A 24064-nucleotide genomic window follows, 5' to 3' on the forward strand; every position below is an offset into this window, starting at 1 on the left:
CACATTCACTCTTCACTCCTTTATACTTCTCTCTGATCCTTTGTGGTATTCCCACACTTGATCCCTTCTTCATCATTTATACTTCCCACTACTTGTGGTATCCCCACACTTAGTCTCTTCTACACCCTTATCTTCAACAAGCCTGAACCCTCCTTCTACCAATCCATCCATCTCAGAGAGCAGTTGGTATCCCCAGCTGGGTCCCTCTCACACCTAAGGACCTTCTCACCAGAGGTGCTTACATATACGGCAGAGCAAGGCAGAAGACCTTCACCAACATCTACTAGTGTAGAGGGGCTAGTGGCCTTATACCACGTGGCAGAGCATGCATCATACCAGGGCCAAGATGCCTTTAAAAGCTCTGGATTTACTCTCCTTTGTCAGGTGTCCGCAATATCCTAGCATGTTGTATGTGTGTTTGATGGTGAAGGACTTGATTGTGTAAGCCAGGGCTTGTTTTTGGTGGGTGTAGAGGCGTGGGTGGCCATAAGCGTACGGGCGTTGTGGTGGTTGTAGGGATAGTTACAAAACAATGACGGTGGCAATTGATGCTAACCAGCTGCCAAGCCCCTAGGCGAGACGCTAGTGCATCACATGTGACTCAATTAAGCAAATCTGAGGTTGTTGCAATAGCCCTTGCGTTGGGAGTGGTGTTAAGATTTGACAATGGTGCACGGGCCCAATTTGGTACTTCACAGCAACCATCCCATGCCAAGCCTTGATCCGTCAGTAGTACTGTCGCTCCTCTAGTTACGTACGGAGTACCGTACTGTTGACCTCACCTCCACTACGGTACTGATCACGTGCCCGTAGTACGGGCAGTACTACCGACAGTAATACGGTCCGTAGGACGCGCTGCATCTGTTCAAGAAGTCGGTTCGTGTTGTGGCTTACATGCGGGTACACCAACACCGATAAGATATGTCATGGTGAAGATTTTGATGTCCGCAATGCTACCCTGGTCGTCCGAGAGCTTCATCCATCACCATAGTCAACAACGGCTCATCCTGCAAATCGAGGAGAACGTCGATTTAGACCCAGTGTGATGGTGAAGGATCACGTATGGCCCAGTTCCCACGCCTACAGAGCCAGCCTCCACGTTTCTTTTCATCTGCGAGACCCGAGCGAGACTTTCGGTCTGTAGAAGTTATGGTACCGTTGAGGTGGGAACTCCATCCGAGTCATGCTGTCGATTTGGGTGAGGCGCCTGAGGCTTCGGTTTCCTTTGATCCAAACATATTTAGCGAGAACCCGATTGATAGTTCGAAAGTAGTCTGCATGGCGCAGCTTGACTGTACGTCCATGCTCTTCGGATGCAAGGGCTATCGCGTAAACTCGATTGCGCAGTTATGGCTTAAGGCGTCCGTCATCTGACCTGCAGAGCGCAGGAGATGTGTACGTACCAGGAGGAAGATTCAGGTACCGGAAGTGCTTGTTCACATGATGACGAATCGGTTACTATGGAGTGGAGAGTGATGGTGACGGAGTAAGGTGAGAGGAGCTGCCGCAGTTGAGGAGGTCGTCAGCCCGCTGGCGGCGCTGGTGACTTGCCGCAGTCGAGAGGGAAGGAGCGCTCAAGGCGCTCAGGGCAACGGTGTTGAAAGGAAGGCGCCGGGCTAAGTGACAATCATAAATATGCTATGCTATGCTACGCTCCGTTCGGGAAATGCAACAATCCCTCCCCAATCCTCTCGTGAAATATCTAGAACAAAAGCAAAAAATCATGGTATCCAAACATCCACCAGCATATTCAATATGGTAGATGTGCCTCCGTCGATGCTTTTGTGCGCGACACTCAAAGGCGCCGCATGTGCTTTTCGAAGCAGATGACCGCCGTCTAGGTCCGTGCCATGTAGTATGTTGTGTGTATACAAGCATCCCATCTCGCTGCTGTAGATCAACGTTCAAGCATCCTTCGAGATACTATTCAACAACTCGCCCTCGCTCTTCCTCCTCTTGATCTCCTGCTCTCCACCCTTTCCCTTTGGCTTCTCCCCCGTAAACCAACCATGTAGTCAGAACTCTTCATCCCTTTCCTCTTTCTTCTTATCCTTGTCGGGTCTGCCTCTCATACTGCCCAACGAGTAGTCGCCACGGCGCTCCTTCTCGAGTAGATCGAGCATGTCTTTCTCCTTATGCTTGCTCTTATCGCGGTCCTTCTCCTTATCTCGGTCTTTGTCCTTCTTCTTGCGCTGGAACGGCAGTACGCCGCGCAGACCGCGCTCTTTCCGTTCTTTTTCTTTCAGTTCTTTGGGCGCTTGGGAGGAGAAAGCGGGCAGCGCGGTGGTGTACTCTTCTTCGTGCACAGAACCGTTTTCGCTCGTTTCTTTGCTCTGGTTCTCAAGGTCGGGGCGAACGGTGCGCATGTTAGAGTCAGGAGACATGAGCTCGGAGTGGGATGTATTGATGGGTGCAGCGGGATTGCTACGTTGGAAGGAGCCAGTCGAGCCGGAGGGGTTGGTATGCGTTTGTGGGTAGGAAGGTGCGGGTGCCATGTGCAGGCCATCACTAGAGCCGGGTGGTGTTTCCTCCCCGGCTGATGCCGATGCACTTGCAGATGCTGATGCTGACTGCGAGGTGGTCATAGACTCGTTCGTTGAAGGTGCATACCCGCCGCGACTGGCGAAGGGGTTGATGTACGAGATCTGGTGGGAGTTGTTGCTCCTGAGCGAGCTTTGGGACGCCGAAATGCTCGAGTTCTGTTGGTGTCTTGTCTTTGCCGGTGGTCTCATGGTTATGGGAGTGGTAGCAGCTGATGATGACAAGTAGTCGTCTCCGTTACCAGCGCCATTACCTGGCGATGTCGGTATATCTTCCAGCTCTTCCTCTTTGATCGCTCCTCGGCTCCTGGTCATTGCTCCCCGTCCAGCATCCAGGTTTGCACCCTGCAGTTGTTCAATCAGTTCCTCCCACTTGACGCTCAATGACGAAGAAGGGCGTTCAGCAGGCTCGGCACGGTTCAAGCAATCTTTCGTACGCTCGCTAAGGGACACACAAATGTTGTGGAACCGAAGAAGATCGCCATCGCCCGCTTGGATCTCGTGAGCAGTCTTAGTGGTGTTCTCAAGCCAGAGGCTGATGAGCATCGCAAAGTTGCGCGAGTGGTCGATCAGGTACGGGAGCGATGGGAAGCCCTCTTTGAACGTTGGAGGAAGGCGGTGCAGGATGGCGATGGGCGTGCTGTAGGATGGCGGAATTGGCGGTGCTGGCGAGTTTGCGGTTGATACCGAGCAAATGTCGTCCAGATACTTCTTGAACTCCTGTCGATGCGAAGTGAGGAAAGCGTTCATAGGCTCCATCCAAGCTTCTTTGGTGCCGAAAGAGGACATGTTGGCCAAACCCTGCAGTGACTTTGCGATCAGTGTAAATGTTCTTCGAGCTTTCGTCTTAGGGTGATCTGTGTGGTGTCAGTAATCGAAAGCTGTCGAGTAGTGAGATAGGCGTACCCTTCAGCAGGCCAAACAGCTTTGGGTTCAGCACTGCCGGAACGAAGAAGCGCAAGAAGAGGAAACCAGACACACTGCTGTACTTCACTGTGCGAAGGAAGTCGCCATATCGGTCTTCAGCACACGCTTTAATGTGCCTGAAGATGACCCTCAGCTCTTGCGGGCATCTTTGTACAGAGTTGTAGATTGCTCGCCACACTTCTTCCGTGCAATTGATGAGACGTCTCCAGTTGCGGTCTAGCTCGTGCTGAGACGACACTCGGTTGGGATCGACTTCGCAATCAGGATCTTTCTCGTTGATCTCCCTCAGCTTGTCGCATAGTGTCTCCTCGAGGTACTCCTTGCCCAGCCTCTTCATGTGCAGATCCAACGACTTGGTGAGGAGAGTGTTGCCGCGGAATAGTAGGTTAGCCTCTAACTTGGCGTTGACGCCCATGTCTCGGACGAAGAGTTCTCGGTCGCTTGCAGAGCCAAAAGCGCCGAGAGATGACTCGTTCGAGTCGCTGGATCCAAGCCTCTTACTGAAGCGAAGTCGGCTTGCAGGCGAGTCCTTCAACGTCCCGTCAATCTCCTCCTCCACCAGCGCACACAGCCAGTCTACAGCTGCTCCAGACACCTGGAAGATGTTCAACAGATATTCGGACAATCTTCTGAGCTCGTTCGGCACCATGTGGGCTATCTGTAGCGTCAGACTGTTCGAGAAGCGATGTAGGAGCTCCGACAAGGGGTAGTAGTCGCGAGCCATCAGGATCGCACACTCCTCGCTACTGACGCGCACAAGCACTTCGCCGACGCTGTTGCCGTACATGTTCACAAGTGGCCACCACTTCTCCAGCTCTTGGTTCGGTCCCAGATCATCGAGATAAATATCCGTTTTGCCCAGCGTCTGATCAAATGAAATGCCAGCGTACCCGCCTTCTGACGCATACGCATCGGTGCCAATTGCGTTCTCGAACATGCTTTTGTCGTTTCGGTTGTAGCTCGGTGGTCGTTTCTTCAGCAACAGTGAGGCCGTGTGCAGTGCCGGCAGGTCCAAGAATTCGAATTCTTCTCTCCAGAACGGGGTATTGCCTTCGTTCTTCACTGTTGTGCGCGCGCGAGTTTCTCCATCCAGCAGCACTTCGATGAGGTATCCCCCTGGGTTCGTCGTGGCAGAGGAAGACGGTCGTAACGGTGTCGGCCCCTCACCAACAGCAACCTTGGGGCTGACAGGCGGCACTAACCGCGCCTCGATGACTTTTAAGAACAGCGACTTCTCCATGCGAAACATGTCCTGCGTTTCGAATGCTGGCGACAGAGGACCCTCCTCGTGCAGGGTGTCTGACTTGGGGCCGTACAGTTGTGGGACGGTGAATGCGCGCAGAAGGACGATCCAAACTTCGTACAGGACTCGAGACTCCAGTGACAGGAAAACAGGGCGCAACAACGGTATCGATGAAGACGCGGCAGTATATTGCGGATACACGGCGATGCAGAACTCGTTATCCAGAACCGAGGGATCCAGCCGCTGAACGGCGCAGCGCGAGAGCTGGGAGAGCTGGACGGTCGACACGAGGGTGACGTCGGTGTCCGAGTACAGCTTGAGCTCGCCGTTCTCACGCAACGTGCAAGAAACCCGTCTCCACCGCCTGGAGCCGTGGCTCTGGACGCGGTAGGCTTGTGGCCTCCCAGCCCCGGACTTGGGCGTACCTGTGTTACTGTACGTCACACTCGTGTCCCAGTAGATCATCTTGCCGACCTTGATGATGGGCGCCTCCTTCTTGGGTGTTTCTTTCAGCAACGACACCTCAGAGTGCCGTCTGCTGTCTGCCAGCCTGCGCTCGATCACGACGGGGGCCTGCGGCTTGGCCATCCTGTTCTGTATCCCCTTCGGCCGCATAGGCTGCCAACACAGGAGCGCAGCAAACCACAAGTCAAACTCTTCCTGCGTCGGCGGCCGTAGATGGACCTCGAGCTTCGAGTTGTGCACCGTGACATGCAGGTAGGCGGTGCAGGCCTCCCCATCGTAGGCGCTCCTGACGTGGCAGCCCCGCAGGTCCGGGATCAGGGTGCGCGTGTGCGTGTTGTCGTTCTTGGGCTCGTAGAGCAGACTGCCGGCCTCGTCGTTGATGAAGCAGTACGACAGCGCCCACGCGTTCGCCTCACCCCGGCGGAAGGCCAGCAGGCCTTGCATCTTGCCGCATGTGGTGCGCATGAGGCTCTTCAGCTTGCGCACGTCGGACGCGGGGACGGGCGAGGCCCACGACTCGGGCTGCGCGCTGTTTGCGGACGCGGAGGCATGCTGCTGCTGCTGCTGCTGCTGCTGCTGCTGCGGCGGCGGCGGGGGCAGCGGGGGCGGCGGGGGCGGAGGCGCCTGCTGCTTGACGGGGCGGCGGGTGTTGCTGCTGGCGGTGCGCAGCGGAGGCTGCAGCGAGGGGCCCGGGATGGTCGAGGGGTGCCCAATGGAAGACACCAAGCCCTCCTCGAGGCTCTGGAAGCCGCCGCCTGCGCCGCCGCCGCCGCCGCCGCTGCTGCTGCTGTTGACAGACCCAATGCGATGGCGGCTCCCCGGCATTCCCGCCATGAACAGACTGCTGGGCGACCTGTCCCGCGTGCTGCGCTCCTCGAGGGTGCGGGTGCGCGGCCGGCTGCTCTCTCCGCCGCTGCGGGCATGGCGGCTGCTGCTGCTGTACGTGTCGCTGCTGTTGGCGCGGGCGGGAGCGTGGTTCGCGCTGCTGCCGTGGCTGCTGCCGTGGTGCGATCGCGGGGACTGGGGCGGCGAGGTATACAGCGACTCGGCGGCGGCAGACTCGGTGGCAGACTCGGCGGCAGACTCAGCGGCAGACTCGGGCGTCACGGCACGTATAGTGGTAGAGGTCGTCGTTGTAATGGTGCCGGTGCTGGTGGAAATCGAGGTCGTGAAGGTCGCATAGTCTGCGAAGTCGTCTCGTTGGGCATCGGCGGTCGTCTGGCTCCTGTTGCGCCTGCCGCTGCCGCTTCCGCTCCCGCTTCCATTGCTCTGTCGCTGGTCCATGCTGGGCGCAGTCGTGGTAGTGCCCTAGCGAGGCCTCCTGCGAAAGGCGCTCATGGACGTCGGGGTGGTTCAGAGGCGCTGCTACCGGCGAGAGACAGCGGACAGTGCAGACCGTGTTCCAGCTGTGTGGCGCATCGCTGCAGGCGTGCGGGACAGTTAGCGGACAGTAGTGCTGAGGCTCGCCGCGGACCCTGGCTGCTGGCAGTGCTAACACCGCTAGGTACCCTCTAACAGTGCAATCAATGCGACTTGGCAAGCTATGAGTCGCGTAGAATATCCTCGGCCAAGATGCTGGCACGAATCGTCAGGTTGGGACGTCTGCTGGAACACAAACAGGCTGGCCGCTCATCTATCTGCAGCCCTAGCCACGAGTTGGACCACCCGGCTCCTTGCAACCGACGGCCACGCTTGTTGGGCCACGCTCGTGCGGCACAGAGTCTGCATGTACGAGCTGGTGATCGCTCACACAGTGAGAAAAGCTTTGTATGTATTCGATTGCATCGTCGTTACAGTAACTGCATGGATATCATATCGGCCAAAAACCAAAAGGCTGCACTGCCCCCCCACCGCTGTCTGCTGCGGTAAACGAGACGAAAGAGATGGACACAAATCTGCCCCTGCATAAAAGACCCCTGCCGCAGCAAACATCTGCACATAGCCGTGACATATCTAATCAAACTTTCAACACCGCTTATCTGAACGGACGCTCGTCCTCCACGCTCACAGGACTGAGTGGCTGCGACTGCGGTGGTGTGGCTCCGGCGGTGCCTGGCTTGCACATAGCCTGCCGCATCGTCTCGACCTGCAGAGGCAGCTCTTCGTTCATGGGGGCGTTGTGTGCAACGTGCGATGCCGATGGGCTGCCGGGTGAGCGTGTGCGGGCGTGCTCTACGCCCTGCTCTGAGGGTGCACCGCTGGTTGGAGGGGATGCTGTGCGACCCTGGGATGACAGTGGTGATCGCACGGGAGATGGCGAGCGGTTGGCTGAGGTCGAGTTCAGGCTCATGAACTGGATGCCCTCTGCCGGGCCAAATGACTCCCTGTCGTTCTCCACGTGCTCTGCCTGCACAACATCTGCAAAAGAAATGAAGCTAAGGCGCTTCACGTCTTCTGTATCCAGCGACCCATAGTTGGGCGTGGCTTCTGTCGTCTCAGTGACACCACTATGTCCACACACAACCGAGTCCTCGGCTGCCAGCGACGGCGAGTACACCGAGTCAGCCATGCTGGCAGAGACTGTCGCAGCAGCAGGCTGATGGGCCGAGTGCGTGACAATCTCCACCTTCTCTGGGTTGAGGTGGTCGTCTGTGATGGCTAACGCAGACGCATCCAGCGCAGGCGGTATCATGTCTTCGGTCTTGACATGGTTGGGAATCGCCGGCGATAGCTCAGGCTCCTGCACATTGCGCTCGAAGATTTGCGAAGATGCTGGCGAGTGCAGTCCAGGTGAGGAGGTGCGGTGGATGCTGCGGCGATTGGGCGAAGCGCCAATGCCGATGGGAGCAATGCGCGGGCTGCCGCGGGGAGACGCTCGTCGGTCGAACGGTGAAGCTGTAAGAGGGGGCGAAGGTAGAAGCGATGGTGCAGAGGTCGTGGACGCAGATACTGGCGGAGAGGTTGGCGCAGTCGACGTTGTGGGCGAGAGTGTTCGTGTAGGCGCGACTTCTTCGGCCAGAGCAAAAGCATCCCTCTCGGCCTGTCCAATCCCCTCCTGCTGGCCGCCCAGCCCCAGCAGCTTCTTCCCCTTCACCAAAATGCTCTCCCCATCCGTCGTCGCTGTGTCCTCAGCCAGCCTGGCCAGGGGCGCGCCTGGGGAATGCGGACCGGGCTGTTGCGGGGACATTGTGCAGGTGGCGCTGTGGTTGTGCTAAGGGGTGCGGTGCTGCGCGGTTGTCGAGGCTGCGGCAGGAGAGGAGTTTAGCAAACTGCGCACGGAGCTGGAGGGCTGGAGGGTTGGGCTTTGAGCGTGTGCGTTGTTATGCGCCGCGATCAATGCCGTCGCTGCAGTGGAATTATTCTCCAAGACCGATGCGCTTCCAAGGACGTTATAGAAGTGGGTTCGAGTTGGACCCTGGAGACGGGCGCGAAGCTGGAAAGCTTGAATTGCGGGCGCTGGCAGACGAAGCAATTTGAATGGCAGTTTCGAGTATATAGGAATCGTCACGAGCTTGTTGTCTTCAGCACGTGTCTATACAAGCAAAGTGTTGGGCTCAAGCTGTCCTCTCGTTCAATCGAAGCCATGTCCACGTGCCACTCGCACCCAATGACGTACTCCCCTTTCTATCTGCGTCGATCCCACCAAGCCAGGCACACAACACCAACCTTCCTCTTTTTGACCTGTCTAATGACGCGTTCCGCGAAGCCGTTTGCGCTCCTGAGCGGCAGCCGTTATGAACCAAGTTTCAAGTCCGAGGATCGTAGTCTAACTAACACCACCCGCCAAGTCGACACGAGGTGATGCACTTCATCGAAGGGGTGCAGCACAATCTCATCTCATGGACGTGTCTACCATCGAGCGGCCTATTCTGGTTTGCTCACAGGAGCCAGCAATGACAATGCGCGCGCCATTCCTTACGAACACCAGTTTCAGAGGCGCCCACCGGTTTTCTTGGGGGTGTGCTATAGACGCGCAATGATGCACGAACACCTCCACGGCTCGAAAATTCCTTTTAATCGAGATCGACGGAAGCCCACTACATCCTAATGGAAATAATGTGGTCATCTGAATTCGAAGCACCACTTCCTCTGCACCCACCTGAAAGGTGATGAATCTTGCAGTCTCGACAGCACAACTGCTTGCCAAAGCTCGTTGCCGTCAGGACATGGCAGCTGTCAGTGCAGCTAATTGACATTTTCGGTCCCAAACTTGATAGCGGCATCATTGTTCGCAACTTCCGCCCTTATGACGCAGTCCTCGACATCCAGCTGGCTTCCAAACAGCTTCGACAACGAACTTCGTCACGTCACGCGCCACTCTGCGCTGCACGCAGCCCGTATCGACGTCTGCGTTTTCAAAATCGTGGGCCATCACTCAGATGTAACTGTTTGGAAAGATCTGACACCCGTCCAGCTGGCCAATCGAGGGTTTGTCTCAGCCTCGATTCGTCCAGCAGAGCGGGCGCTTCGGTAAAGGAGGCGTTTCGCCCGTTTCAGTACCCGCTGTCAGCGCCATCGCGATTTCATGCCTCTCAAACTTTACCACTCCTCGGTCTGTCGCACGCTGTCAGTATACCTGATGATGGCCAAGTTTCAGAACGTCAAGACATCCTTTTTGGTTATCCACCCCACATCTGTGATTCGAGTTCGGCTGAAATCGGGGATCGCATGCTTTCACGACGAGGCTTGGATGAATGTTTACTGACAAAATGCTCGAGAATCAGGTCAAGAGCAAGTCTGAGGGTAAAAGAAACCAGCGAGCTATCATAACAGGCCTCAGCTCCGTTCTTGGGCAATGTCTGGCTTGTACAGACCCACCAAGCGCCTACCTGAAAGCTTGTCAAAGCTTGTCACACATGTCTCGCCTTGTCCCACCCTACACGAAGATGGATTGTCTCCAGACAAGTCTTACCTAGCCTTGTTGCCGCGGATCTAGGGCTTGAGACTCACGAGCGGAAGCTCCGCCATTGGTGACGGTGAGGCCTGTTCTGCGCCTTTATGCTGTGTGAGGGGACACGACTATACTGTCCTCGGAAAACTTCACGACGGTAAGGAGAGATCTATAAAAGGCTATTATCTTCTTCTAATTGTGACCAGCAGCTTGCAGCTTCAAATTCGTCTCTTCCTTCCTCATCAAATTTTTAATCAGAGCGGCTGGTTCGTTTCTGCAGCATACATTCTATTCCTAACTTCCAATCTCTACTTCCTTCCCTATACAACAATATCTCTCTCAATTCACTCGACCCAGCCAACATGCGCTTCTCCGTCCTCCTCCTCAGCTCCATAGCCCCCGCCTTCATCGCCGCGCACGGCAAAATCGCCGCCGTTCAAGGCGACGCCGGCGGCAACGGTACCGCCATCGGCATCCAAGGCGGTATCATCCCCGGCGCAGGCAAAAACAAAGTCACTGAGCCCGACACCACCATCTTCGGCAGCACCAAGGTCGCCACCAACGGACTCGGCAAGACCAAAGGGCAGGGCAAAAACACCGTCGCCATGGTCGCCGACACAATGGAGCAGAGCGGTTCGACCCTCCCTCAAGTCAGCGACGGCGGCATGATCACTGGTACTTTCCACATCGTGACGACAGATGGCGCAGGTCCCGTATCCGCCATGATCGATACCACAGGCACCGGCGCCTTCTCCACCGGCGTGCAGGCGAATGTCATGCAAGATGTACCCGGCAACAAGGGCAATATCAAAGCCAACGGGCAGGTGCCGCGCAGCCTGGAGCACTGGGCGCTGCGTGCCCGCGGGCTGGTGAAGCGCGCGTCAAATGTCAACCAGGACTATCCGATTGCAGTGCAGGTGCCGGCTGGGACGACGTGCTCGGGTACCGTGGCGGGGCAGCAGAATGTATGTTTTATGAAGATTGCGAACAGCAACAAGGCGGGGCCGTTTGGAGGCGTTATTGCGTTTCAGATGAGTGATGGTGTTGCGGCTGGGAATGGTACGGCCGCGGGAGGTGCGACTGGCGGCGCATCGACAGGATCGACGACTGGTTCGACTGGCACTTCTTCGACTGGCTCGACTACGTCTATAAACGGTAATGGTAATGGTAATGGCAAGACTCAGGGAGGAGCTGGAACTGCTGGGACAGGATCATCTTCGGACTCAAGCAGTGGGTCTGCGGTTGCGAAGCGCTTCGTCGCCTAGGCTCAGCGTGGAACAATGCTCAACAGCGACGATTCCTCATCAAGCACCTCCGGGCCTATCCTTAACATCTCAAACTCGGGCAACTAGGCGCTAAACAGCACACTTTAGTCCATACACCTCAAATCCAAACAAACGAATTCACACAACCATAAAATCCATCCAAACCCCCTTCCCCATACAAACCTCAAAATCCCCTCCCTCACCAGAAAAAAACATCTACACTTCGAATCCCAGCTATGCACCAATTCGTCCACCTGTCCAACTAACTACAGGAAGCTTGTCGAACCTTGAACAGTGAAGTGGGTCCTGATAGATACTCTGGGCAGTGTAATCGTCTCCAGGGTTTCCTGGAATGTCAGAAGTTATTTGGCGTCTTTAAACTCGTACAAAAGTACTCGAAAGTGGATATACATTCGTATACGTAAATCTTTGATTCGTGAAATTGAGGCTGGAACTGAGGCGTCCAGCCGTTGGAGTGGAACTTCAAAATTTCCCGATCTTTCGCGCCTACAATCATACATAATTAAGACCATCTAGAGGTGCATGAGGCTTAGCTGCGTACAATGGCAGCTGAGACAAGGTGTTGTTGGATCGTGGTGTGCGCGCTGATGCATTCCTTCATGATATCTCATCGATCACGCAAGCATGCTGTTGGACCTATACCTCTACACCGGCCTTCATCATCCGTGTCTAGAAGTTGAACGCGTTTGCGTACGCCTTCTTCTCCTTCTCTTTCCTTGCCTGTACCTTCTTCTTCACCACATCCAGTTCCCTGACAATTGCTGCGTCGCCTGGTGCGTACTTGATAGCCTTGTTCAGATCCGCCAGCGCATCTTCCTCGTTCTTCTTGCCAACCTTGGCCTGCGCCCTTCTGAAATATGCCTTCGCTTGATCTTTCTCTGTAATGCCCTCAACCTCAAGCGCCTTCGTTGCGCTTTCGGCAGCCTCGGTGTACTGAATGGTCTTGTTCTGGAGAAGGGCGAGGTTGGAATAGACGGTGATCTTCAGTACCTGGAGGCTCTTCCAAAGCTCTGCGGGGTCATTGTCTTGCGGTGCAGGGTACTCGTGCAGGTAGCGGAGCGACTTCTGGTACTTCTTGATTCCGAGGTTGAGGTCCTGCTTCTTGAACGCGGCGTTGCCCATGTCCTTCAGCTCAGTCGCAATCTTCAGGATCTGTGCGCCTTCCCACTCCTCTTCGCCTGGCTTTTGGTCCTCGGGGAAGTCCTCGTAAGGGTCGCCTGTAACGTCGGGGGTCTTTTCGGTCGCCTTCTCGTATTCGTCGCCTTTGAACTCACCGCAGTCTATATTCATGTCAATTCCCGAATCTAGCCAGTGTTGCGCGTTTGTCTCTTACCGATGATAGTAACGTCGTGCAATGGCTTGTCGCCGCTCTGAGTCTTCAGGTTCTCGATCTGTCGTACGATGCTCCTGCCGTTGATGACCTCGCCGTAAACAACGTGCTTTTTGTCCAGATGCGGTGTGGGAACGGTAGTGACGAAGAATTGCGAGCCGTTGGTGCCTGTCTCATGTCAGCAATGGCCGCATCTGTCTTCTCCAGGAGCCGACTCACCAGGTCCAGCGTTCGCCATGCTCAGCAAGAACGGCCTGTCGTGGATCTTCTCGAAGTTCTCATCCTCAAACTTCTCACCGTAGATACTCTCACCACCTGTGCCGTTGCCTTCTGTGAAATCGCCACCCTGAATCATGAAGCCCTTGATGACACGGTGGAAACTCGAGCCCTTGTAGTGGAGAGGCTTGCCAGCCTTGCCGACACCCTTCTCGCCGGTGCATAACACGCGGAAGTTTTCGGCGGTCTTAGGGACGATGTCGTTGTACTGCGTATGTGTTAGTTATCACTACTAAGGCTGGTAGGGAACGTACGAGTTCGAAGGCAATGCGCCCAGCCTTCACTCCGCCAATGGCGATGTCGAAGAAGCAGCGAGTGCGCTCTGTAACACGTCAGCGAGTGCGTGCTTGGTGAGAGTAACAGTTGTTTACTGTCAGCCATAATTGCTTGTATGTTGCTGTTGAGATGATGTTGAAGCTTTTGTATACACAATTGAGGGGTGAGGAGTGTAGCAGTGAGCTTCTGTGTTGTCAAATAAGGTTTGTGGTGCGAAATGAGGTCGAAGAAAAGCTCCGGTAAAGCTACCAGAAAGTTCTACGAAGCTGTACAGCCTCCCCGCCGCCTTGCCAAGCGCCAGCTGCCTTGCAGCAAGTGCGACCGTCCATCACTGCCTGGCGAAAGTGGCGAGGGAAGGCCTTAAATCACATGTAAAGGATTTATAGAAGGAAGCAGACATCACAAAGAATGAGAGGAGATTCTGTCGCAGTTGGTAAACATCATAATCGATTGGTGAGGGGCAACGCGGGGAATGTGTGTAGAGACCGTGCACAGCAAGGCTCGCAGTGATGTTTTCCATGTGATGATTGTTGAAGAAACTCCTATCTCTACTTTCATAAATGCGCCTTCTTGCAAGCAGTCATTAGCAATGGGTAGTCCAAACGCCGATGCAAACCAGGTATATATGCTGAATCGACAAATCAGATGCAAGACCTCTACACCGCGGACACATCGCTTACCAGCTCTTGCCACGGCCCATAGAGAATGGCAGAGCTGACGAAACGATCTCATTCTGCTCGTAGTGATATGCGAATCCTCCTTGAAGCGTTCTTCGCAGGGCGTTCAACCTCAGAAGCTTCCACCACTTGTCGATTCTGACTTCAAGGTTGCGATTGATCCTGACCTTCATGCGACCGGCGCCATATGCTCGTCCGCTTTCTTGATCGATCGCTGTCGAGTACCCAGGGCCACGCGATGGCTTCTCGACCGAGTTGCGGACGTCTGTGAATGAGGAGTGTAATGTCTTGCGGTCTTTCTTTGATATCCTGCGCGAAGACACAGTTGCTAACTCGTCAAGGGTTTGCAGCAGTTTGGGCTGGTTACGGTAAACCTGGTAACGCTTCACCAGCTTCTCACCGCCTTTGGTGTACTCCGGATGATCCTCGTCTTCTGGCGCCGCCTCGATCTCCTCGTCTTCTTCCTGGGCTGTGTACGACTTCTCATACAACAAGGCAATGTTCTCTCCTGCAGCGATCTGTACGCCAGCATCGGAACTCTCGAGCTGATCCACGAAGGCTTCAACGGCCGCCTCTGTCTCTTCCTCGAGGTCTTCGATGTCTGTTGCAAGCAAACCCCAATTCTCCAGAGCGGCAGTGACGATATTACCATTATCCTGAGCGTCAACAGACACTCCATCTGTTTCCACGATCTCGAGGAACAGTGTCATGATGTCCTTGATCTCCTCTTCGCCGGCTCCGCCAAAAAAGGCAGCCAGGCCAAGGCAGTGGATCGCGTTGATTTGAACCTCGGTAGATTCCGACTGTATTGCTCGCTTAAGTTCGCCCGAAACATCATCGTAGATGTCACCTGTGTCGAGGGTCACGATGGTTGCAGCAAGTGCTACTGGATGTTAGCTGCGTCAGACAAGTAGTGCAGAATCTATCGTACCTTTGAGCGCCTTGACAGCCTCACGCTCTGTAGCCTCTTGTCTGATACTTCGAAGTATTGACTGGAGCAGTTCTCTGATGTGAGGCTCGATCTGTTCGTTGGCATAGCGTGCCATGAGAATGTGTGCGTAGGCATTCAGACTTTCAGTACGACCTTCAGCGCTGCTGCGCTTCAAATTAGTAATCTGCTCGATGCGCACGCTGAGCTCAGATTTCCATTGCTCCTCAGAAATCTGGACATCTTCGCCGTTGAGGATCTCATCGATGGAGTTGGTGCTGTGGTGAAAGTGTTAGCGCGACATTCGCGTTGCGGATAATGATGTCACACTGCGAAGCGCGATGTGGGGAAACAACAAAAAGATGGTAGGAGATGTCCAAAACTCACCTCCAAGCGGTGTCGTCGCTGAGATAGCCGTCATCGCCATCGTCTGAGGGAGCACGGCTCACGTTGCGACTAGCCGTTCGTGAGGCGGCCGCTGAGGAGGCGCCAGAGGCGATCTTTGAGCGCGCTTTACGCGACATGGTTTTGTGGCTCTCGAGAGCCTGTTTGCGGAGGTCCCGCATGTTGAGTAAGGATAATCGGGTATGTGAGCGGTCTTCGCTAGTTTTGTAGGAATATGTGCTTTCGAACAGCACTTTGAGTGCGCTGGCGGTTGGGCGCTTCGAATGCGGGGGCCGGAGGTAAGGTGATCGCAGTTATTGCAAGGGTAGATCAGTCGAGTATCGATATATGTGAGGTTTATACGACATGAGTCACAGCCGGTGGCGATGGACTGGAAGGGATGAATATTTGTAGGAGCAACGATAGGTCGCTGAGTGTTAGAGGACTCTACCTGTGGTTGCGCTGCCTGATCCAAATGCATGTGTGGCGCTAGTGAATACCTCTCCGTCACACGTCATAGCCCACTCTTTCAACGACAAACCTCCGCATGCGACAACCTTTCTACATGACATCTTCTAGGATGTATTTATTGTCTCAACTGCAGACTTCCAAATTGTACAGTCACACTTGGAATACGAGACTGTCAGGAGGCACCTGTCGCATGATGAAAAAGCAGATACTGCCTAGCTCTGATTGGCGGATGAACCATAGTTCTGGGTTGTACCTTCCCAGTAGTAGAGTCTATCTTTTCAAAGGGTCACCCAAACAGTTCAAGTTATTCTCGGAACTGAACGAACCACAGAAGTGACATCCATCTTTACAAGCAGGGTTGCGGACCTTGGCACATTGGGCGCCCTGGCTTGCTGATTAATACATAAATCGGCGTTACCAGTCCTTCATCAATTCTCAGTCATATCAACCTCCGCTACTCTATGTTTTCACACTCACCAATATCTTGATCAGCCACCTACATCTTGCACAATGTCCTGCGGTTGTGTAACGATGTATTCGAAGTTAGTCAAATGAGGATTGCACTTTGATTTACTTGTCACTGCTTTGCGTCCCCCTTCAGTCTGACCAACGCCGGACAGGTCTTCCATGGTATTATGCACTTCTGAATTTATCGAATCGTCGGTCGACGTAGATCTAGTATGTTGAAGGCAAACAGAAGGAAATTATGGTTAACACTGGGCTGCTACGATTGGTTGCCCAGCGCAAGATGATCACCAACAACAACCTATAGCTGAGATGCGGAGTGGCCGATGCAAAGCGCTGTGACCTGTCTGTTGACGTGAATGTGCACCGATCTCGGCCGTGAGCATCTGGCAGTCGCGACCCATAGGCTACCTGTAGTTCCTTCCCAAAATGCTGTTGCTGTTGAGTACCCGCAAGCGCTTTGAAGTATAACGTGAAGGGCTCCATCCATTTCGATACTTTTTCCCGTCATGTACGATAACCGGTGCATCGCAAAGGGCGGCAAGTCTCGTTGGGAGTTAGGCACTTATCCGACTCAGTAAGCAGAAATTGCGCGTCTTAGATGGCCAAGGCTTTGAGATGTGCTACTTAGGTATTACCGGAGCCGTGGTTGATGACCGTCGTGTGCAGAACCTAGACGCCGGAAGTGAACCATAAACTATTCACCAACGGAAAACATCTATACTCTGCACAAAATCTCGATCATTAGCCGGCAAATTGTGAATGCGATACGAGGGGGGTTACCCGGGCGCACAACAAGTGAGGTCTGGCAACGTGAGGACCTCTCGCTTAAACAAGCCACTGGACAATGCCGTCTGCAGCGCAGCCTCTTGTGGGGTGCCTTTGTGTAGGCTTGCGGTCTTAAGCGATGTACGCTTACTGCGTGTCAGATGCATCTTGACCTTGAAGTGACCAGTTGCTCGACGTCGCCACAAGCTTAGAGAAACGTCAAATTGAGCTGCAAAGCATGGCCAGGCCCTCGATCGTTTCATACATTGCGATCTCATCTGACAGAACGGCCTGTTGCGATTAGTGTGATATGCAAAGATTGTGCATGCGAGTCCCGTGACTGAGAAGCGAACAATACGTTCCACGTTGGAACCCATTCCAGAACTACCTATACTCAATACAGAACGACACCAGCGTAACCATAGCAGAATCTGCTGAAGACTGGGTAAGAGCGAGATCATAGATCGTCTTCCAAGAACTTGTAGGCAAATCGGAAATCTGCCTTTCTACGGTTCATCCTGGAATGTGTTAGCAAGGTCATGCAAGCAATGTTATACGAAGGATACCAATCTCTCAAGTCAACACCTCCAGAGCTTCCTTGACCACTGCAACCAACAGCTTCCCAACGCATCGTTAAAACCCAAACCCAGACAGGGAACTAACTTGCTATACAAGTAGTATCTCTGCAGAGTTTGAAGTGTCAATTCTGCAATTGAGTTGTGCTGCGTTGCTGCGCGCAAGTCATGATGTTCATGGTGGCGACCCAAAAGCATCGATACACTTCGCACCGGTGTAGACTAACCATGTACTCTCGTAATCGAAGAACCTGTACGTTCCCTGTTCATAGTCTTCGGTTATTGCCTTCGGTTCTTCGTGGCGTTGGAACCAAGTTTGGTACTGTTTGTGGAACCTCCAGCTCTGTGACTTCAGCGCCTTTGCTGCAAGGTACTGCTGGTATGTATTCTGGCGGTAGTAGAAGGCGTAGAACAGAGCGTCTGTTTCGATGCGAGAGTATAGACGAGGATCGTCGAATATCGCCAGCGGTTCCTGAGGGTAGTGCGAGGGTGTGAAGGGGTATGGGTTCTGTGGGCGGTAGTGGCGCGGTGCCTCAGTATCGGCGGAGTCAGGTGCGGTCGCCATTGATGCTACCAGCATTCGCTCGTCTGGAGGTTTCGTCGCAGACGCGCTAATGTCGTTCTTTGTAGCCTCGAAGGAATCGAGTAGATCTTGTAAACTCGATGGCAGGTGATAGACCGACTCCTCATCTTCGTCGTCAGCATGTGATTCACCGTTGGTGAGAGGTGGCGTTGTTGTTTGCGACTCGTCCTCCTCCTCTGCAGACTCTGGCGCTGGTGTCTTCTTCCTGCTTGCAGCCTTGGTATCTTCAGTTGATGCTGCACGTGATAGGCTTTGCTTCTCTGGAGCAGGTGTTGCTGGTACACTTGATGTAGCCGCCGGTGACTTGGCCGGTTGCAGCTGCAATGGTGCTTCAGTGGGTGGCTGTGCCCGTGATGCTGGCTGCGCATTCGTGATTGCTGGTGAGGCTGTAGCACTCGAACGTCCTAGAGCTAGTCCTGAGGCCAACCCTGGTGGCGGCGGTAGAGGCGCTATTCCTACTCCGTTCTTGTCACTCGCAGCTGCAGCTGCCGCTGCTGATGCATATTTGAGCGGCTCTCCCGGCGTTCGCGTTGGTATCGGTGCTGGCTTCATGGAGCTTGCTGTTGTATTTGATGCACCAGGTAAGGGCGTGTGTAATGTCGCCAGCACTGGTAATGGTGACTTGAGTTGTGTCGAAGGCCGTCGTGCCCCTGCTGCTTCGCCAGATTTTGCCTTCGTTACCGTCGGTCGTGATTCGGCTTCAGGCTCCTCTGCTACCGATTGTGTGTCTTGCGACGAGACACGATCTGCCTCATTGCCCATGCCGTAGATAGCCTCCTCTTCGTCGAGGTTGAAGTCGTCGTATATTGTGTCGTCCTCCATGAAGTCAGGGTTCTGGTTCTCCTCGACGTAGTACTTGATGCTGTCCTCGATCTCCTTGACCTGCTCAGTGTCGACATTGCTGTTCTCTAGCGCTCGTTGTAGCAAGTCCAGCTTGCCTTGATGCCACTTATGTCGTTCCGCCGTTTCTTCAAGTTCCGCTATCCGCTCAGCTTTCGAGGTGTCCGACTTCTTGCCCTTCTTCGCGCTTGCGTGCATGGTCTCCACGTCAGCCTCGATCTTCTCGACTTGCTGCTCCAGCTCTTCATTCATGTGTTGCAGGAACTCGACCATCTCCATTCGTTCACGGTCTTTAGGATCGACCTTCGATGCTAATGATAGCCCTTCTTTTGAATATGCCTTGGTCTTCATCTCCTTCTCGACGGCTTTGAACTTCTCCATTTGCTGCGCAGCATTAGCATGACATCATTCCCCACGATTGGCAGCCGCCTACTGTCTCAATCAGCTTCCTGTGGTCCAGTAGCGGCTTCTTGTCCTTGATCTCGCTCATGGCAGCCCATGTCTTGATCTGGTCGCGCGACCGTTGCAGCTTCTTGATCTCCTTCTTCAGCTGGTCTTCCAGCTTCTCTTTCTGGGAAGGATTCGACGTCTGGATGATCTTGTCGTATATGCTCTCGAAGGTCGCGACGCCTTCCGCGACCTTCTTGAAGCATTTGTCAATCTCCTGCTGGAGCTTGCGAGCTGCCATGGTGTTTGCGTAGCCTCGCGCGAGGGCTTGCGTGTAACAGGGTACGGGGCGTGTGATTCGTACGGAGAGAGTGAGGTGGCGGCGTCGACGGCGAGCGCGGGGGCGTTTGCTCGGTCGCAATGGGTGGAGAGTGTTTGTCACAGGCGTTGGCGAGCGTGAAGGTCGAATGCGTCCACAGTGAGGTACCGCGATTGCGGCTAGCGCTGCCAAGTCGCACTAGCCTTCCTTCCCCGCCAGCGCGTCCACGCGTTTTGGTCAATTAAACATCATCAAAGCCAGTCTAGGCAATCAAATTGATGTTGTACTGACGTGTAGTTCCTTCTTTTCTTAGATACCCTTAAAGTCGAACGCCTTTTTCTCCAAGATCTGAATTGTATCAACCTACCCCGCCATCATGAGGAGTACGTCTCTACTGCAAGCCATGCAGCGCCCAGCCATTGACTATGCACAGCCGTGCTCCAGAGAGTCAAGTCCGCGTCAGTCACTGTTGATGGCCAGCTCATATCGTCAATTGGGAGGGGCATCCTAGTATTGGCTGCAGTTTCCAAAGATGACACCGAGAAAGACATAGAGTTTATGGCTGCTAAGGTCTTAAAGACCAAGCTTTGGGACGATGACTCAACAGATCCTGTAGGACGATGGAAGCTCAATGTAAAAGAGATCGATGGAGAGGTCTTGTGTGGTATGCACAGCTGCTGCAGCCAGTATGCACGAGTCACTGATAACCTGCAGTCTCCCAGTTTACCTTGCTTGCAACTACGAAGAAAGGCAACAAACCAGACTTTCACCAGTCTGCAAGCGGCGAGAAGGCGAGAACTTTGTATCAACATTTCTTCAACCAAGTACAGGCCCAGCATGGCCCAGAGAAGGTCAAAAACGGCGTCTTTGCTGCGATGATGGACGTTGCACTGGTCAACGATGGACCAGTAGGTTTAGACTGCACTTACCCCCAGACAGCGAGTGCGATCCTCGAAATCTACGGCAGGTCTGATACACTGATAGCATGCTGACCTTGTGATCAGGTTACTATACAGATGGACACCACCCCGCCAAAGGCGGCCGGTGGCAATGCATAGATTGCCATTGGCGTCGACACAGCCCTTCTTCGTCTGGGTTTCAGCCTATGTGTAAGGCCATTTGGAGATACTTCAGGTATAACATACGTCAACAAGCTTGCATGAAGATGATCAAGTCTCAGCGTTTCAACTCCATAGTAGAAATGGTGTATAGACTTGATATCCTTATACACCACAGAACACAGGCAATCCCTTACACTGGGCCTCTCCACGAATACATCATGTCAAACCCCAACATTGATGATAGCTTATGGCACCTTGTGCTGGCAATTGAGGACATTGGAAGCGCAACATCTACTCTGCGTCGAAGTGACTCGTATGGGTGTTGCACGATCGTCAGCACTCTCACAATTGCTTAACAGCAAAAAGCACTGACTTACCTCATGAACAGAGCGCCATTAGCCTTTGCGAATTTTCGGCCTATCACTTATTCCGACTTTCTGCCTCATAACCTCTGCTTCTCGGGAGAGCTGGTGGCACTGATAAAGCAATTCAGCACCAGACTCAACTGCCGTGCGTATCGATGCCATATGCAACGAGCCTGTGCAACATCCGACTGCTCTCGATCTTATCAGCAGTTAGCAATCTGGACCAGACCGTGAGACCGTGACCGTGGAGCTGGATAGAGAGATCCGGCCAGGTGTGGCTATGGTAACGTTTTATGGGGTTGAGTCCCTTTCTAACTGTTCTGATTCGTTAACCGCACGCTCAAAACAGTCCCATGGGATGACGTTTTGGTTCGCCGACGTGTGGCAACACCGTCATTCGTGGTACGGAATGCAAATCCTCCGCAAAGAAACTCCACTCGGAGCGAAGAACGCACAAAGAGGATCGTTTTCGAGGCCTGCGATCGCATGGCAAATGTGGTCAAGGTGTAAGGCGACGGCGCGATGGAATCCTTGCATAGACAGACAAGATGCGGTTTAGTGCGTGTCAGGCTAGATGATACATATCTCAAGAACTTTTAGACCTTTGCTGTAGCAACAATCTCAAAATCATACTGCGTACAGTGTTTCGTGGCCTTTGCGGCCTTCTCTTCTATTCTGCTTCTTCATTCCGTTTTTAGTAGTGTCTGTGAGTGCTGCGCGGCGATGTTTACTGCTTTCGCCACTTGGGCGCTCGGCGCAGGCGTACGAATGTACTTTGGAGACCGCCAACTGACAACCGATTGCGGAATCGTTGGAATTATCGCAGCCTGGTTGGCAAGAGAAGAGTTGATAGTATTCTTGCAAAAGAGTTGGAATGCATCTGCAGCAACAGTGGGGTCTTCGATGGTGGTCCTTGCTCTCATCACAGTCCCAGTTGCCATCCAGGGACTAAGATCACGACGCAAGTCTAGCAATGACACGAACGCGAACGAACTACCCAATGACATAAGCAAATGGACCCTTCAGCATCCAAAGACCAGGATCTTTCCGTGTAAGACGAAACATGCGCGCATGTTCCCGAAACGTCACGCCTTCGAATATTCGTATCTGCAATGTGGGTTTCCAGTAATCCCTGGTGGTGTGACTTCTGATGGGCGCGACGTTGCGACTGGGACAGACCAAGAACTAGGCACTTGGTGGCTGCGCGTCAGAGCTGTCGACTATCTCACTCGAGGAAACGGCAAGATTGGGTTCTATGGAAAACTACAGACGTTCCTGAGGGAGCAAAATGTTGCTGATAACGATTGGTCGTACGCCTACTTGGTCACCGCACCGCGCTTCTTTGGCTACTCCTTCAACCCTGTATCATTCTGGTACATCTACGATCGAGAGCATCAGCTCAAGAATATGATACTCGAGTTCAACAACACATTTGGCGAGCGACGGATATACCTGTTGAACGGCACCAATCCTTCCAGTCCACCACAGACTCCAGGCTCCACGCATGAAGAAGACACTAGATCAGACATATTTATTGGTACCAAGTCGCAGTTCATGGATCTCTGGATGAAAGACTTTCACGCTTCGCCGTTCAACTCGCGCAAGGGCTCGTATGCGCTCAGGGCTCAGAACCCATTTCCTTACGCAGCTTACGAGAATCCTATGATCGACAACACAATTACTCTGAAGTCCTCTAAAGACCATGCGAAGGTCGTGGCGCGTCTGAACTGCGTTGGAACACCGCTTGATCCCGAGAAATTTGGCTTGTTCGGTGCGGCATGGTTTATATTGAGGTGGTGGTGGGTTGGTCTGGTGACCTTTCCACGCATATTGAAGGAAGCTTTCAACCTGTTCTACAAGCGGAATCTGCATGTGTGGTTCCGACCAGAAGTACTTACACCCAGCTTGGGTCGACTACCGACTTCATCAGAAATGTAAGTGCCACGGTCAAAAATCACGAATTATCGAGTACTGACCGCCGTAGCACAATTCAGCAGGTGCTTCATGACTACTTGACTCATCTTGTCAATACAGCCCAAGATGACTTTCGCATCATACTTCACACTACGATACCCGAGATACCGAAGCAAAACATAGACTTCACTCGCCCTCCCAGAGGACGCACGGTGAGGGAGTTCGAGATTCGCGTTTTGACGCCCGCATTTTACTCACGATTCGTCCACTACGCTCACACCTCGGAGGCAATCGATCGCGAATGCATCTTCACCGACGAGAAGGATCGAACGTGTTGGATATCGCGTCCAGAGCTGTTGGCGCAGCTACTCACTCAGTCTGCGTCTGCAGTATCTCGAAGCCCTGTTCGGAGAGGTCGACTGAACGAGTTGAGGTGGTCGTTACTCAAGAAGCTACGATGCGCCCCGGCCGAGCCTGCATACAATGCGACTCCGAAAAGCTCCGAGTTTCGTCTTGAGGATATCCGTGCTGTAAAGTACTCGGAAATGGATACCTTCGTTAGGAACCAGCAAGGGCCAATATATGTTGGCAAGTACCGGAGGATAGTCATCAAGCAGTTCCTAGCTCAGCGCATCTGCTTGGGCTTTCCTCAAATCATCAGTCTGGTTGACTGGTGTCTGAGGATCTTTCTGTGCTATCATGCTGCACGGCAGGTGTCGAGCTCGAGTGAATTCACTCGGAATGCCTTGCTCGAACAGGACTGGTGGCCGTTGTCGAGAGGTGTTGCTGCAGCCACTGCGAGCCACTCGTACGGGCTACTCAAGGGCTACCATTAGTATAATCATTAGTTATAATAGTATATTACAAAAATATCTAAGAACATGCTTCACTTCGTATTCTAGGTGCTGAAGCACGGATAAGATGTGCTTTTCCGGATGCACGGAAGTAGAGATAACATCTCGAAAGCTTTGCGGCATTTGTTTGACAGAGTCAGCTTCAAATATCGCCATGGAGGTTTCAAAACGATAAAGCTCACCGCTCCGAAACCGGCCTGATTCATCATTCGTACCATTCTCGAATCCCATTTGCGTTCCATCATCGTGATGCTTCTGTCAAATGTTCTGGCCATGCGTACGCCATGCCGGATTCGACA

The 24064-nt window shown here is 53.6% G+C and overlaps 8 protein-coding genes across 8 annotated transcripts; 3 read left to right on the forward strand and 5 right to left on the reverse strand.

Moving 5' to 3' along the window:
* Positions 1-2015: 2015 nt before the first annotated feature.
* Positions 2016-6459, reverse strand: BU25DRAFT_334970 (uncharacterized protein; the record flags this gene model as incomplete). Its single annotated transcript, XM_033702562.1, has 3 exons — positions 2016-3379; positions 3447-5754; positions 5812-6459. The coding sequence occupies 3 exons, from the start codon at positions 6457-6459 to the stop codon at positions 2016-2018; spliced, it is 4320 nt and encodes a 1439-aa protein (XP_033564673.1).
* Positions 6460-7168: 709 nt separating this feature from the next.
* On the reverse strand, positions 7169-8056 carry BU25DRAFT_306630 (uncharacterized protein; the record flags this gene model as incomplete). Its single annotated transcript, XM_033702072.1, has 1 exon — positions 7169-8056. A coding segment is annotated over one exon (888 nt), but the record flags the coding sequence as incomplete, so codon positions are not given.
* A 2312-nt stretch (positions 8057-10368) lies between these two features.
* BU25DRAFT_429485 (cell surface protein) lies at positions 10369-11271 on the forward strand (the record flags this gene model as incomplete). Its single annotated transcript, XM_033708553.1, has 2 exons — positions 10369-11047; positions 11216-11271. The coding sequence occupies 2 exons, from the start codon at positions 10369-10371 to the stop codon at positions 11269-11271; spliced, it is 735 nt and encodes a 244-aa protein (XP_033564675.1).
* A 402-nt stretch (positions 11272-11673) lies between these two features.
* Positions 11674-13384, reverse strand: BU25DRAFT_408415 (peptidyl-prolyl cis-trans isomerase D). The gene is made up of 5 exons (XM_033705812.1): positions 13270-13384; positions 13153-13220; positions 12842-13106; positions 12626-12790; positions 11674-12572 (listed from the first exon to the last, which is right to left on the reverse strand). The coding sequence occupies exons 1-5, from the start codon at positions 13277-13279 to the stop codon at positions 11962-11964; spliced, it is 1119 nt and encodes a 372-aa protein (XP_033564676.1). The 5' UTR covers positions 13280-13384; the 3' UTR covers positions 11674-11961.
* Positions 13385-13580: 196 nt separating this feature from the next.
* On the reverse strand, positions 13581-15497 carry BU25DRAFT_258697 (IFRD domain-containing protein). The gene is made up of 3 exons (XM_033701700.1): positions 15167-15497; positions 14783-15057; positions 13581-14734 (listed from the first exon to the last, which is right to left on the reverse strand). The coding sequence occupies exons 1-3, from the start codon at positions 15343-15345 to the stop codon at positions 13851-13853; spliced, it is 1338 nt and encodes a 445-aa protein (XP_033564677.1). The 5' UTR covers positions 15346-15497; the 3' UTR covers positions 13581-13850.
* Positions 15498-17208: 1711 nt separating this feature from the next.
* Positions 17209-19690, reverse strand: BU25DRAFT_408419 (uncharacterized protein). The gene is made up of 3 exons (XM_033705813.1): positions 19299-19690; positions 17670-19249; positions 17209-17385 (listed from the first exon to the last, which is right to left on the reverse strand). The coding sequence occupies exons 1-3, from the start codon at positions 19551-19553 to the stop codon at positions 17325-17327; spliced, it is 1896 nt and encodes a 631-aa protein (XP_033564678.1). The 5' UTR covers positions 19554-19690; the 3' UTR covers positions 17209-17324.
* Positions 19691-19827: 137 nt separating this feature from the next.
* Positions 19828-20859, forward strand: BU25DRAFT_408420 (D-tyrosyl-tRNA deacylase-like protein). Its single transcript, XM_033705814.1, has 3 exons — positions 19828-19954; positions 20005-20235; positions 20286-20859. The coding sequence occupies exons 1-3, from the start codon at positions 19948-19950 to the stop codon at positions 20561-20563; spliced, it is 516 nt and encodes a 171-aa protein (XP_033564679.1). The 5' UTR covers positions 19828-19947; the 3' UTR covers positions 20564-20859.
* A 762-nt stretch (positions 20860-21621) lies between these two features.
* BU25DRAFT_446684 (uncharacterized protein) lies at positions 21622-23747 on the forward strand (the record flags this gene model as incomplete). The annotated part of the gene is made up of 2 exons (XM_033709503.1): positions 21622-22931; positions 22982-23747. Exons 1-2 carry the CDS (start codon positions 21721-21723, stop codon positions 23745-23747), a joined length of 1977 nt encoding a protein of 658 aa, XP_033564680.1. The 5' UTR covers positions 21622-21720.
* Between the last annotated feature and the right edge of the window lie 317 nt (positions 23748-24064).

This window comes from Macroventuria anomochaeta, assembly GCF_010093625.1.
Source record: "Macroventuria anomochaeta strain CBS 525.71 unplaced genomic scaffold BU25scaffold_7, whole genome shotgun sequence".
NCBI classification, from domain to species: domain Eukaryota; kingdom Fungi; phylum Ascomycota; class Dothideomycetes; order Pleosporales; family Didymellaceae; genus Macroventuria; species Macroventuria anomochaeta.